This window comes from Python bivittatus, unplaced genomic scaffold (assembly GCF_059951505.1).
Source record: "Python bivittatus isolate LINGU-HERP-01145 unplaced genomic scaffold, Pbiv_v1 ctg000590_np1212, whole genome shotgun sequence".
Classification (NCBI taxonomy): domain Eukaryota; kingdom Metazoa; phylum Chordata; class Lepidosauria; order Squamata; family Pythonidae; genus Python; species Python bivittatus.
The window spans coordinates 5,436,497-5,452,539 of NW_028277086.1; the positions used below are offsets into that span (position 1 = coordinate 5,436,497).

General features: G+C 39.7%; 1 protein-coding gene across 3 annotated transcripts in view; it reads left to right on the forward strand.

Annotated features, from left to right (window-relative positions):
• The window catches only part of AGO2 (argonaute RISC catalytic component 2), a 54,190-nt gene that overhangs the window by 9,041 nt on the left and 29,106 nt on the right, over positions 1–16,043 (forward strand). For 2 of the 3 annotated variants that reach the window (XM_088148926.1, XM_088148928.1), the window contains exons 2-4: positions 8,478–8,673; positions 12,200–12,320; positions 14,747–14,931. In XM_088148926.1, the coding sequence (XP_088005052.1) occupies positions 8,478–8,673; positions 12,200–12,320; positions 14,747–14,931 (502 nt within the window). The remainder of the gene's footprint in view (positions 1–8,477; positions 8,674–12,199; positions 12,321–14,746; positions 14,932–16,043) is intronic. The other variant, XM_088148927.1, reaches the window with a different exon arrangement.

A 16,043-nucleotide genomic window follows, 5' to 3' on the forward strand; every position in this document is an offset into this window, starting at 1 on the left:
AACAAACTAGAAGTATACAGAAACTCCACACAGATCTGGCAGTAGCAAAACCAAAGAACCAATAATAGCAAAACCCAAATGCCATACCCATATCTGTTTAAAAAGGTGGCACAAAGAGATTTGACTTGAAGAAAAAAAAAAAGAGCAAGGCTGGATATCCTCTCTAGTAAAAATGTTGTGGAATCAGGATATCACCTCACAAAAGTCTCTTAATCTGAAAGTTATTTGCTCAGAGGCACCCAAGGCATGAGATGACTATGCTAAGATGTTTGTATGAGAAGATGCCTTTAATCTCCCTCTGTCTTAGCCTAATTTAAGATTTTATAAATCATGACCAGCACCTCCAGAATATTGAAAGCTGCTTTGTAATGATCTCAGCATTGGTTTGTGAATTGTCTATAGAGTACTTGAGGCTTTTAAATGTATAGTTTCCTGGTTGGTTGGCACCAAAGAAACGTTTTTTGGGGGGGAATGCTGATGGTGAGCAGGTCTTTGGATCTGTGCATGTTCTTGCTCTGGAACTAACAGTACAGACCTATTTGGATGTACATCCCATTAACTTTAGGTTGGTACAGAATTGTGGCGTGCTCCCCAGATACTTTTTTGTTGTTCAGTCATTAAGTCGTGTCCGACTCTTTGTGACCCCATGAACCACATCGCGCCAGGCCTTCCTGTCCTTCACTGCCTCCCTGAGTTCGCTCAGTTTCACGCTCATTGCTTCAGTGATGCTATCTAACCATCTCATCCTCTGCTGTCCCCTTCTCCTTTTGCCTTCAATGTTTCCCAGCATCAGGGTCTTTTCCAAAGAGTCCTCTCTTCGCATTAGGTGACCAAAGTCCCCAGATACTTATAGATATGCATATTTATTAATAGTAAAACTTTTCTTCCAATGGGAAGAATCAGGAAGGGGCTGGTGGTTGGCTGGCTAGCTGGAGTCTTCATTTTCCTTGTTTTGTTTCAGAGATGGGGCACCAAAGCATCAGTGCGACCTATCCTAGTGGGGAGAACTTTGGACAGGAGGGACAAGGAGATGTTTTCAGTGCCCCGAGAGCTTTCCCAGAAAGAGGTAGCTGTCTCTGAGTAGGCTCACCCAGTTGTCCCCTTTGCTTCTCTGATGCTCTCTGTTTGTATATAACCTGGAGAAATTGCCAGAGCAAAGAAAGAAAAGCCTGGTTGAGGATGAGGGGAATTGGAGTTCCCTATATCTGAAGATCATTGGGTTGGTGGCTAAGCAGCAGAGAGATGGCCAGGTTGGGAGTTGGTTGTTAGCCATCTGTTGAATAGGCATTAATTGGATACCCAATTAATAGTAGCCATTGTTAGCCCCATTATGCAGAGGACAGAGACTGTACTAAACAGCTTTTGATAAGTTCCTTCAATGTCACTCTACAACCCCTGTGACTGAAGATGATGGGTAAAACCCTTCTGTCACTGGAAGCTGCCACTGTCAGAAAACCGCTCCCTTCTCCTGGGAGCTGAAAAAATGTATTGACTTTAGGCCTTGGATTTGGATTTCATCTGAGCAATACTAGCCAACCTCATAGGTAGTTTATTTTGGGGGTGGGAGACCATGGAAAAACATTTGTTGTCCATTTGCTAGCAACAAGCCTTTATTTAAGGGAAACTAAAACCCAGTGTTTTTAAGAATAAGCTGAGCGGAATTTGTACTTCCTACTCAAAGTTAATTATCTTTGGCTGAAATGCTCCCCTGAAACCTTACCAATAGGCTAATTATAATGTTTAGAAGCATAAAAACTTTGGGAAGTGTCTGTATCTGTAACAAATTATTTTTCAAATTTAAGTCTTAAGTTTCTAAGTTACTCCTCTTGTTGTGTGTGGCTTCAGCTGGTCTGTTTTGGCACACTAAAGAGAGACCCTGTAAACTGTTCACAGGGATCAGTTGAAGGGTGGCTTCTGATACAAAGTGTGACTCTCCCTAGTGTGTGTGTATGTGTGCATTCAAGAAGATTTTAAAAGGAGGGGGCCCTTCACATGGCCCTTTTCCAGGGTGGTCCTCTTGAAAGAGTGGCTGTCTCTGGTGTGGCTTCTGGAACTTTTTGATCAAAGTTCAGAAACCAACAGAAGTAAAGTAATATTTACAATAATGTACAGATGGCATAAAGAGACCCATATGAGCACTTTATGGAACCCAAGGTCTGGTGTGGGTGGATATTGACAGCAGTGGTACAAAACCTTGCAATGTTATATGTAACATTAACATAAAATTCATCAGACTGACCTGGGGCATATAATAATGAAGTTGAAATGAATCTCGTTCAGTTGTCAATGATAAAGGGAGTAATGTGGGAGTGTGCAAAGGTTGGATTCTGTAGGGCCAAAGTCACACCAGGTGTAATGTCAAGAAGTTACATTGAAGTGGGTTGATGTCTTGTTTAGTGGGGTGATAACAATCCAGTGGTAGATTTTTCTTCTAATAAGTAGGAACAGTCCCAGAATTAGATCAGGAATCCCTTGGATTGGCTGGCTCCTACAATGAATGAATATAAATGTCATCTAATACAGTTTGGTACTGGGCCTCCTTTCTTGTTTGATGCGAGGACTTTGTTTGCTGACAGGATTTCAGTACGAGGGCCAATGTTCAAAGGAGGTATCTCCCAGTGTCCCAAAGAGAGTCCTTCTTTTTGAAATAAGGAAGCAGCTGCCTCTTCAGTGAGATGTTCAGCTCCTTTGGAAGCTTTCTTCAGCTGCAAGTGGGCCTGTGCACACTCACCTTATTCTGTTGGCAATCCCAACATCACTCTTGTCTGAGCTGGAGACAACCTTTGAAGTAGCCACACAAGCCTTGTGAGAGACATGAGCGCTTTAATGACTTAGGAGAATAGTGACTTTTCATTGGGATTATGGTAGGAGGAGTCTGGTAGCACCTTTTCAAACTAATATGTTTTACTAAAAGGAGTAAGCTTTTGTAAGCTACATCTTATTTGACCAGATGCAATGGGGAATTGTATATTGCAAAGGACCTCTTTCAGATGCTTTGTACAGGTGTCTTATAATTCAAGGGCAGCAGAATGAGTATTTGTTGTTTGGATATAGGTTTACTGAACAGGTATCTCTACAAATATGATAATACTAAAAATGATTAAATGTGAGAAGATACTCATGTTTTCAATCATTTAGTAGAATGAAAATACACTCTGATCTCAAGTTCTTGAAATAACAGTATTCTCATTTTTAAAATATCTAAATATTCCAAGTATTTTCAGTCTTTTAGTAAGGAAAATATAGCATATTTTAAGGCATTGCAATCTAGAGCTGTTTGTTTATTTTGCTGCTAAAACTGCCATTTTTTAATTTCACTTTTACATAATTGGCCATTATTTCAGGATCCAAACTGTAACGGGTATTATGAAAGCCAACCTTTATGGAAATTTGGAACAATTGGGCTGTAACCACACAATAACCCATTAAATACACTTGTGTTTTTGAAGCTTATTCTAAATATTCTAAATGTAATGTTCATAAGATTTCTTAGAAAGTATAAATATTATTGGAAATAGCAGGTAGCTTTTTAGAATGCTTACTCTCAAATAAGTGTGAGATGTCTCAAAATACATTTTACAAGTTTAAGAATGCTATAGAATATCCTATGGCTTGTTTTAACCCCCTTCTGCTTGGAGCTGATAGGCAAATATGGAGAAAGTATATTTAATGTTCTCTTCGAGATAAGGAGTGTTTCGAGTATACTGGAAATTATGAACTCGTCTTAAAGATACATAATGTGCATTAAAATCGGATCTGCTTAGTCTGGAAAAATATGGTCAGCTGGAAAGTTGTTCAGGAGCAGGATGTGCCTTGGATGCCTTGCAAAAAATTGTGCAGTAAGTTGAACAAATTACGATTCCAACCTCTTTTTCACCGCTTGAGGAAACATGCTAGAGAAGAGATGGCAAGAAGAAACCCTTGGGTTGGGACTGTAGAAGACATGAGTTGCCTTTCCCCCATTTCAGCACAAAAGAGAGAACTAAACCAACAGGAGGTCTTCAATATTCCCTAGTTCCCATCTAGATAGGATTTTGGGAATACAGTATTTTCTTCTTTAAAAGAAAAAAAGTAAATTCTCCTTTGGGTCCAGCTTGACTCTTGGTGTGTATGTGGACACATCCATGTGGTTTTCTTGGCAGGTATTCAGAAGTGGTTTGCCACTGACTTCTTCCATGATGTTTTTAGACTTTCTGTTCTAGCCTCCAGCTTTGGGATTCCTTAGAGGTCTCCAGTGAAAGTCCTTACGTGAGTTGCATTAAATCTAGTGAATTCCTTTAAATAATATCATTTTTTTTTAATGCTTGCTCAGAAGCTTGAAAAAAAAGGCTCCTGCAGTGAGTAGCAGAAAGGAAATGGATTTGCATGATGTCTGAAGCACTTCTTCCAGCTATTTTCAAAGCTCTACAAATAATATTTTTTTTAATGCTTGCTCAAAAGCTTGAAAAAAGGCTCTGCAGTGACCAGCAGAAAGGAAATGCATTTGCATGATGTCTGAAGCACTTCTTCCCAGCCATTTTCAAAGCTCTACAAATCTGGCCTGACTCTGCTGAACTTCCTAGCGCAGAGAGAGTTCATGCAGATACTAAGAATGTAGGAATGTAGGGCGCTTGCTCAGTGGTGGGCAGAATTTTATGGCCCCCTTCTTGTACTGTACATTATGAGCCTGGAGTTTGTCAACCATCTGAAAATTCCAGTTATGTTTTCTTGATTCCTTAAAGTTCCTTCACTGAGTTGAACTAAGAGGATAGAGTTTTCCACAACTAAGAAATTGGTGGTAAAGACAGAACAGAAAGTGAGCATGTCAGTTCTTTTGTGATGGTTGTTCTAAGACCATACCTTCCAACTGAGAATATACCTATTCCTAAGTTCCAAATATAACTTGTTGGTATAACTATTAGTAATTGTCTCTGAATGAGTCATTAATAAGAACATAGTATGGCTGTCAGAGGCTGGGGGGAAAAACTTGTTATGTAAAGCAATATTATGGGCTTTCTGGAATTTCTGAATACAAAAATTTCCCAGGGCCTAACCAAGATCTGATTTGACATGCTTGCTTAACTTACTCCCCTAGTAAACAAAACTAACAAAATACATTCAGTATTACTTCCTATGTATCATTTGAATATTTCAGTGCAGAAAAGGGTACCCAAATTAACTTGGAATTAATTTGGAGGACTTGGAGCAGCTGTTTGAGGAGGAGAGATCACAAAATTTGGGACTGTTTGGCTTAAAGAAAAGCATGGATAAAGAGATGAAAGGTAAAAGAGGAATGTAAAGATGGATAGAAGTAACATTATTAACTCATGGGATTTGCTGTGATGGCATGCCAGACTTGCCACCAACTTGGTCTCAAAAAAGGTTGACAGATTCATGGAGAATAGGATGTATTTCTACAATGGCTATGTGGGAGGCCTGAAGGAGAGAGTGGTTCAGAATCTAGAAGAGCTGCAAGTCAACAGCCATTAACCAGCTCTTTTGTCTAATATGGATTCTACTAAAATACAGTAAAGTAACTTAAAGGAAGAGAAAAAAATTATGTAAAAGAACTGGAACCTCCAAATTAAGTCTGGAAATAATTTTCATGCTAAACTTGTGTTGATTCAATGTTTGTCTTCATTTCTAAACTTTTATTTGGCACCTGAGTCTATTTAACTGATCATGAGTTTCCAGTTAAAAGTAGAAGAGATCTTGGAAGCATGAACTTTTGGCAATCTGCAGGATCAGAGGAAGCATGTTTCTGAAAAACAAGAGCTGGAGAAGACTATTTTAGCTTCATGTCCCACTGACATTGTTTTCTATTGTGGGAAATTGGGAATTAGCGAACCCGGTAGCCTGAAGTATCTCGAGTTGTCCTTATAGTCATGCTTTTACCCTGCCAAAGATTAGATTGGATTGGATTGGATTGGATTGAGATGCTTGGTTGCAAGGCAGAAAGCAAAAACCCAGCAACAGATACTTGTTTTGTATATTTGTGTGAATAGTTGCTATATGTAATACATACTCAGTATTGTATGAGATGAGAAAAGGAAATATGATAACTAATATTATTAAAAAAAATCATTAAAAAATGGAACATCCAGGAATTCCATTGGATCTCCCAGCATAGAATTGATAGCAGTCACATAGAGGTCGAACTAAACTCATGATGTTGGGGACGTATTGCCAGCTTTCTTTCCTACATAATCACATGCACACATATATAAGCAAGATAATGAAAGAGGAAATTTCCTTTTCATCAGCTGCTCTGGCAAAACTGAAGGGATCTCTACTGCTGGATTCAAGACAATAGTCTTCGCAGCCACTGCTTTATGAGTACAACACAGCAGGAAGGGAGGAAGAAGAGATACCTGTGAGCCTGCACACACACAGTTCTCTGGGGAGGGCGTTTGCAGAGACCATACAATGATTCAGGAGCCCCTTTGAGAAAGAGAGAACTGTTAAACACTTCAGCTTACGGTCACTCACTCACACACTCACAGCCTGTTGAGGCACGAGGATCTTGTCAGCCCCCCTTGCTTTCTACCTGGGTTTTCCAGATAGGTGCAGCTGGAGTAGACAGACACACAGCCCTGGTCAACAGCAGGGAAATAATTGGGGATACACACAAATCACTTCCAACCGAACACTGAAGCACAAGAGGTTCTTTGGAATACACGGAGACCCAGTGAATTTAAAGTAACAGCAAAACTTTACTGGTTGCAAGGTACATTTGCTCTTTCTCATACACACACACACACATGCTCCCAACTAGGCTGCCAAGTGGGCAGGCTTTGGGACCCCTTTTATCCCCAAAAGTCCTTGCTGGGTTGATTTACAAGTTGATGGGATTGGGATGAGGGTTTCCATGTGCTCAGGCCCAACTTCCTCTTTCTGGTTCAGGTCCTTTGTTTTTTCCTTAACAACTTGCTTCCTTCTTATCTACCTCCCTGAGGGGATCTCATAGATAAGTTTCCTGGCTTTTGTCCTCTCTGCTTACCTGCCTGCTTCATCTTTAGGTTATGGCAGCTTCAGCCTGGTCTCACAGAACCCTTTTGTGAGAAATTGACTCCAAATGAGGATAATCCAAAAATGACACCTTGTGCCTTTTGTATATCTGGCAAAAGTAGGCCTTTAGGACTTCAGGTGCAGAAGTAGGGGAACTCTTTGGATTCAGACCTAGATTGCAAATTCCAAAGATCAGTATCCAGATCATAGGAGGACATATGATCTCTAAATCAACATTCTATTGGTATTAAATATCAGCATTTCAGCTTTCTCAAGGACCTTGGGCACTTTTGTTCTCTCCAGCCTCAGTAGTCTTCTGTGTTGACTGAGTTAGTGAACCTGGCAACAATTGTTAGATACACAAAAACAGAGCTCCCTCTTGTTTAATTTCATTCATTTCTGTAAGAAATCCTGGCTTCTCATCTACTGGATAGGACTAAATATACAGATTGTATAGCTCTGTAAAGGGAGTTCAGTAATATGGCAAAATATGGCTATTTACAAGTGATGATTGCATGTTGCTGCTCTCTTTCAGGATTACTGCATTAAACCCACTGAAAGCCAGATAAGTCTTTTGTGTTCAGCATTAAACTTCTGGAAGGATGCAAAGCTTGTCTTTTCTTGCTTTCAGAACTAAGTTATTATGTACACTCTTACAAGGCACGCTCGTATACTTTTCAGAGTTAGGTTTTTGTCTTGTTGGTTAGTAATTACAAATTGAATCTGTCGTGCTAATGACAAAATACCATTTCTATGGGAACTATAGACATAAAAATATATGCAGTAGGTCAGATGCTTTCAACTCTTTGTGATGTGATGGCTGTAATTTCATTAAGACTGATTGTTAGTAGCTGTTTGGAGTTCTTATAAACTCCTGCTTATGATCAGCGGTAGTATCCACCCAGCTGTTTTTCTATTGACCTCTTGTTTGATTGCCTTTGATTTTCTTAGCATCAGGGTCTTGCTTTTGTATTATGTATTCAAAATATTTAAACTGTACCTTTATTCTGAGTGCTTGCAATAAGCAGCCTGGTTTGGCTTCATCTAGTAATGAGTTATTTGTTATTCTTTCCGTCAAAGAATAACCTACACTTAAATTGTGTCAATCCCACTTACATAAATGCTGCTTCAGGACTATCACTTTGGTTAGGCTGCGTATTCTGCTCCATTCCTTATTGCGTTGTGTAGCTTTTCCTAGACGAGCATTGAAGTCTCTCCTTTCAGGGCAACTAGTCTGGTTTGCATTGTGGCTGCTGCTGTTGCTGTGATGTCAGAGTGATTATGGTTGCCTCTGTAGATGATTTTGATCAAACATGTCCTCTCTTTTGATATCTAGCCTAGTGTATTGGTACTGTTCTATTGTTAGTCGTGGCAAAAGGTGGATGCCGGTTTTAAAGAACAAGAGATACCTTTCCTTCTTTAAAGATGGAGGATTAGTTGGAAAGAATGACAGAACTTGCATCACTTGTTGTGATTTCCCTCTCTTGTAGTCCTTACAACGCCTCCATCACTGCCACCTCCAATGCAGGCGTATGCATTTAAACCTCCCCCTCGACCTGATTTCGGTACTTCAGGAAGAACAATCAAACTGCAAGCCAATTTCTTTGAAATGGACATTCCCAAAATGGACATCTACCATTATGAATTGGATATAAAGCCCGAGAAGTGTCCTAGAAGAGTTAACAGGTATGTCACATTTTTGCATTTCCCATAGTTTCATACATTTCACCTTTTTTTTGTTTTTGTTTAAAATAAGTGCATTTCAAGGCATGTAGTTTGGTGCTGAGATATTTCTCATGGGATTATTGGTGGTGATGGCATTTTTGTTTTAAACCTAAAGTAATAATTCTTCTGTTACGTTTGCATGTAAAAGTATCTTCTATAAATAAGATTAGTTTCTCCAAATCTTCTTATACCATCCTAAATATTTTCTTTTTCCCCTACCCTATGGTTACTGGTGCTGTATTTTATATACAACTTTCAGACTTAATTGGTTTTGCTGGTATGACAGTTCACATCTCACAAATTTCATCTCCTTCAGTCACTCCTGATCTTGCTTTCTAGTTGGTACTGTAGTTTGCTAGCAAACCTCTTAAATGGGGAGGTGATGTTACCAACTGCTTATTTTCCTGTCTTCACCTGCTGGCAGGGGGAAGCAGACACATTTGTCTGGTTGTATAAAAGGACTTTGGAGAAACTATATATAACAACAGGTAAGATTTACATGCCTTCATCTGAGTTCCTATGAATGGAGAAGTGATAGATGAAGATAGGGGTAGGTTGCTGGGTTTCATTCCAAGGGTCTTTGAGATAAAAACCCTAGTGGTGGAATTGATCATGAGCTGCTGTGAATTCTGATACTTGACTTAGCCCAATGTTGGTTTGTATCTGATTGTATTGGGCTGTGAGAATAACCTTGAGAGACAGGAGGAAGAGCCGCAGCCTAGACAATGGTCTGATAAGAGAAATCTGAGTCCAGGGCAAAAATGTAATTTGAGTAAGCATCTCAGAGGGGACCCTCCCTTGTTCTCTGGAAAGTAAAGGCAGGGGAGGGGGAGTGCTTTTCAGACTTACAAGATTCTGTTACAATATCTTACAGTAAAGGTAGTGTTAGGACTCATGGTCTTAGTTTCCTGTCTGGACTACCTCAAAGGACCAACACTGATAGACATGTCTGTTTGGACAGGATGGGGCTGCTCTCTTTCTTTACACTTTATGGGTGAAGATTGCATTTTTTTAACTATCTTGAGCACTATGGTAAGTGGGAAGGTAGGATATACATTCTACTAATTAAAAAAAATGAAAGAAGAAAACTTGCTGATTTATAAAGTCCTGGCAGAATCTGGATTTCAGTCAACCACAGCATAGTTTAGGTCTGAATGTTTTCTGGAATGTGGTTGTATGTATTGCCTTGGCCACCTTTTAGTATATATGACACCAAAGTTGTACCCTCATCCCCACCCGCACCCCGCAATTCAACCAGTTTTGGGACTGGCATGGGAGTTAATTTGGCTAAACAAAGGCAAATTCAAGAGAGTCCTTTTGCCTCTGTCATTTCTCTGTCTATCTCATAGGTACATGCCAAGCAAAGAATATTTAGATTAGCCTTGAAATTGCTGCTAGTGTAACTTTTCGTAATAAATTATCTAAAACGATAATTTTAGATTTTTACCATATTTTATATACTTAAGCCAAGATTGCTGATTTAATAAACTGTGAAAGAAGCAAGTTGCTGCTGGTAGCAGAAAGACACTCCTTCATTTATGGGAGCAGATCACAAAAGGACAGTTTCGTATTAGCTCCAAATGTGGAGTGTGGTTAAATAATCCCAAACACAACATAATTCTTAGCTAATAATAACCCTTGCTTTATGCTAGGCTTATGGTTCCAGCTTGCTAAGACATACTTAATCATTATCCCAATGCAAAGCTCTTTTTTCTGGTTCACACCATGGTTTGTTAAGGCAGGAGTCTAGGCTTAATGTGATATGGAAATGCAGATTCTTATCTTAAAAACAGTCTGCTTCAGCCCCTGTGAATTGTCTTTTTGCAGGTTGGGTCTTGTATATGCTCAGAAACACCTATATTGTACAGTGACCTGTGGGGATGTATTGGAGATACGGAAGAAGCTTTTAATATTTATACAGTCGCTACAGCCTTTTAAAATGCAGTTGTAATTATGTGACAGAGGCTGTGTCAGAAGTCCCCAGAGAGAGATAGCAGTTCGTAACATTTGTCCCCTTATGTAGGGTTTTCTCAGCTGTGACCATGCTAATGGTCCTCTACCCTACATGGGGGAATGTCTGAGGTATTTAAATGGATAAAGCTGGGAGTTTGCAGGAGAGTTATTTTTGGCTCTCTTTGTTGTTCCTTAAAGAGAATATATTATCCCTTATCTGTAGGGCCTTCTTGACTAGAGGATTCTAGGACTAATATGTGGTAAGTTCTATAGTCTTTGGGCCATTAATTAAAAAAAAAAGCTTGATGTCTGTACAGAGATGAGACATAGTCCTAAACCTCTGGGTGATCTCTCCAGTGGACGTGAAAGGACCTGGGGATAAGACAGTATCCTTAGGGAGTCCTTAAGCTTCTTTTCCCTCAGCATTTGTATATCCCATGCCTTGAGATGATTATAATCCGTGTTGTCAAGTGCTGTTGAGAGTTTAACAGAATCAGCAGGGATGATTTGTCCTATCACAATCCTGGCAAAGGTCGCCAAGGCAAATCTGAACTGAGACTGGAATGGATTCAATCATTAGCTTTATCTAAGAAAGCCTGAAATTTCACTGCCACTCCTTGTAGGACTTTGCTTTCAGAAGGAAGGTGGGGAAAGGCCAGTGAAGGTTGCTTTACAGTGGTGTCTTTTAGAGGTGATAGGACACAATCCTCTTTGAAAGAAGCATTTACAACTCAAATTGGCCCAGTGTTCACCTTGTGATTGCTCGTTTTACCATATATTTATATTTACCATCCAAGATGGACTTGGATGTAACAAGCAAGTGGTTGGCTTTTCTGCCTGAATGTGCTTAGGAACCTCTGGGTAAGCAAAACAAAACTCGCTCTTCACAACTGGATAGGGGATCACAGTACTGGCCTGAGACTGCATAATAGAAAATCCACCCTGGAGAAATATGATAAATTTTATCAGCAAAGTATTTCATGTAAATATAGGCAGTATTCTTAATATTTCTGTTGGCCTCTTTGGTTTTTGTGTTTTATGCAATAATAAAATCACTTAACAAGAGAACAAGCAATTATTCACAATCCTTTTACTTTGCATAGAGGTGTCTCCTATCACCGTAGCCTGGAATTGTTTCAGCATATTGTAAAGCAAACAAGGCGTGATTTTCTTCATTGTAGCAAATCAGCTGAGGACACAGATTTATGTTGCATGCATGTTCCATGTTCCTTAGTTGATCCAGTTTCCTTCACGCGTGTTTAAGCTATCCCCAGCCTTCAGTCCTTTCTGTCACATTCCATTTTCCAATATAAGAAGAACAGCACATCCTGTGTACGGAACACCGAGAGAGTAGACAGAAAGTGCTCTAAATGCCCAGATATCCTTGTATTAATAAAGAACCAAGTAGATTTCAGCCAACCATTTAAATGCTGCTTTACTTTTTTATTCAGGTCTATAATTTTGACAGATATTATTTTTTAATACTTTATCTGATAGCAGAAGGTCCTTTGTTCATAGAGTTCTCTGTTTCCAGAGAAATAGTTGAACACATGGTCCAGCACTTTAAAGCGCAGATATTTGGAGATCGCAAGCCAGTATTTGATGGGAGAAAAAATCTCTATACAGCAATGCCACTTCCAATAGGGAGAGATAAAGTAAGTATATAATGCTAAGTTGAGCTGCTCTTTCTACTTCTGCATATATAATTTTATGGTTGGGAGAAATGTATGTGTGTTCCATATTATTTACTTGTTAAGGTGAATAATTGTGTGTGTGTGTGTGTGCAGTGAGCATGTGGTATATCTCTGGAGTAGATGGGCAGTGGGAAGAATGTTGAGTGTGGGCTGAGTTTCTGAGGAGTACTGGGCAATGAACACGCTAGGAGACTATGAGGGTGTAAGTTGTGTACTATGGTGAGAGAGAGTTGATGAACTCTTTGGAACAATCTGTAATCTTGCAGAATTGTGTTACGTACTGTGTGATCCAAGCTTCATCTAAGCCCTATTAATAGATAAAGAGGTTTTGGTTAAACAAAGCCCTTGCCAAACAGTATGCTGAATCATATCTTTATTGAATGCCTGGAGCCAAACTTCACTGTCTGTTGGAAAAAACGTGAAACTTTAGGATGATCACCGTTCTCAAGTAGATGAGTCAGATGATCCAGTGAATGAAATGGCAATCTGGTTTGAATTGGAGGGCTCCTCCCTTACTAAAAAAAAAAAAGCACATACATTTGTTGCTGCCTTTGATGTCTGTTCTTCACGACATGGATTTGTGGAAATGAATCATGCCCCAAACAAGTGTTCTCTGTGGACCTCAGAAAAAGGATTGTTGATGCTCATGAGGCTGGAATGGGCTGCAAACCATTGTTAAAGACTTTGTCCTCCATCAGTCCATGGTTAGGCAGATAATACAACCCCTTTGTTGCTCTTCTCAGGAGTGATTGTCAAATAGAAATCACTCCAAGATCAAGGCATGTATACTAGAAATCCCCAGGGTAACGGAAAGATCTGTAGGCCACCCTTGCATTGTCTGATACGGGTGTTCATGAATTCACCATGAAAAAAAGTGCTGTGCTCTTGATATGGTGAGATACCAAGGAGAACCCTCACGATTCTCCAGAAAGATATTGCCACCCATTTTTCCTTGCCAAATATCACCTGGATGATCCAACAGCCTGCTGAAATGGTGTTCTGTGGAGGCAAAAGAGGAACTTGGGGCACTGATGAGAAATGTTTATGTTTGCACAAAATGAAACTGGTTTTCAACAAAAGAACCTCACCCCAACCATGAAGTATGATCTGGAAGTGGCATGGTTTGGCACTGGTGTCATCTCAGAATCCATGCAGAATCCAATCCAGTCACTGAGGAAACAAATGATTCTGGATTATACCAGCAAATTCTACAAGAGAATATCAGGGGTATTTGTTCATTAACTGACGCTTAAAGGAATGCAGTCAGAGAGCACAACAACAGTGCTAAATAGACGAGTAGATCTACAACAGAATGGCTAAGCAGGAGGAATTCTGTGAGCCTTGACCTTAATCCAATTAAAATGTTGGGGCATGACCTGACATGAGATGTTTAGGTAACACAGCCCCAAAATATCAATGATAGCAATTCCATAAAGAGGAACGGGCCATGTTACTTCCAGATCAGTTGATCAACAGGTACAAGAAATGTTCAGGTGAAGTCACCGCTGCTAAAGAAGGTGCCATCTGTTTCTAAATCTAAAGTTTCACAGACTTTTTCCAACAAAGACAGTCAGTGTTAGCTCAATGTGTTCCATAAAGACATGACACAGTACACTGTTTGCAGTGCTGTTTATTTAACAGGAATCTCGTTATCTATTAATAGGTGAAGCTCCAATCACATTATAGGTCGCAGTACTGCTAGTTCTAAAGGGTTTATAAGCCTTTTCTCATCATTATAAATGGCCACTTTCAATTCTAGGATTCTGTAAGGGTTGAGCATTGGCAATGTCAAGATAAGCAAGTATGGGGACAGTTTGTAAGAACGTCATTAGTCTGATGTCCCACCGTATATGTTAAAATGGATGAAGTGTTAATTGTAAAGCAGTCTTCCTTGAATTGATTTTCTTCCATCTGGTTGGCCATTGCTGATAAGCATATTTGTAGAGTGCACCAGGTTGGGGAACCGTATAAAGGCCTTTCTGAGAAATCATCTAGAGGTTTGGAAGCCATCAAGAACAGTAAGTCATCCAAAATCATTATCCAACACTGTGTGACCCTTGTCATAAATTAGGTGGATGAAAGACAAGAGAAACCCTTTTTCACTTGTGGCATTCTACTTCCGATTCCTTTCTCCAGATAGACTTGCTTTTCACTGATCTGAAAACTTTTGTCTGGTGCCTTTTAGTTTCCTGGATATGCCTTATATTACTTTCTGTTGCTCCTTTTTCATTTTTCATTGAAAGGTGCTATCGCAGCAAGATAACATTTATTATACCTTTTAAAGAAGGTTTTAATTTTTTTGCAGAAGTCAGTTCCATTTTCCCCCCATTCTTCCAATGTGCGTGTTTAAATGGAAAGAATCATCTCGTACTGCTTTTCAAATGTTGCAGGTGGAATTGGAGGTCACTTTGCCAGGAGAAGGGAAGGACAGAATATTTAAGGTGGCCATCAAGTGGATGTCAGTTGTGAGTCTGCAGGCGTTGCATGATGCTCTCTCTGGTCGTCTTCCAAGTGTTCCTTTTGAAACCATTCAGGCTCTTGATGTTGTGATGAGGCATCTGCCCTCTATGAGGTGAGATATGGGTTCCTACACTAATGTCTGGAGGCAGTCATTAGCTGAGAAGGTGTTTCTTGTTGCCTGTCAAACTCCCCGTCCTCCCTAATTTTCTTGTTCAAGAGTCTGTAAATTAAAAACAGAGAGGGAGGGAGGGAGAAGCAAGCATGTTGAAAAAGAGGGCATTAGCCTCAAGCAGAACTTGCTTTTCCAAGAAATCTTCTTGGATTGATTGCAAAGTCAGTTTTAGAAAATAAAGTGGTAGATGGCTGCAGCCCAACATTTGTTGGCCTTCTAATGAAGGGTATCTGTGTTCGACGGAACCATAGGAACTTAATGGGGTGCCGTGAGGGATTTGGGGGGAGGGAGTTCATTTGAATGCAGCTAATTTTCGATCACTAAAACCTTGTCTCTTATTCTGGGGTTCTGAGGGGGGAGAGAGAGATTTTAAACTAACAAATCCCACGGTCTGAAAGAGTTTGAAATGCTTTGTCCTGATGGGTGGCTGATTTGTGGCTGGCTGCTCCCACCCCGGCAACTGATTTGTGAGTGTACCCATAACATACTTTCAAAATTCCAAATGTGCAACTAGCTTCAAAAACATGGGGCATCACTGAGTTAAGGAAAATTCCAATTTAGGTCTTTAGGGAACTTTTGGTTGGAGTTAAATGCCTTAAAAACCTAACTTTTATTTATAAAAGCACATTTCTGCTCCTATTGCTTGAAGTGACACATTTAGACAAAATTTGGCAATGATTGTTGTGAGAAAGAACCTGATTTTGGCTCCAATGAATACAGGGAACTCCTGAGTTCTAATCTGAACTTCTGAATTCATATGTGTGGAGCAGTCAGGTTGGCTTGCAAATTCTTACATGTTTGGTAGCTACTTGTCCATTGAATAACTTCATTTTGGTTCCTGTTTTTCTCTCACCTCTGTCTTTCACACATGATCCTATCTTCAATAACCTTGTGTGTTTCCTCCTGCAATTATGGCATCTCTTAAGGTTATAGATAACATTAGTTTGTGTTTGGAAGATGTTTATGAGATTTTGATGAGATTGTATAGTCTTTTCTAGATACTGGCCAATATGGTTCTGAGTTGTGTTACAACACAGTTGAGAATCAGGAGG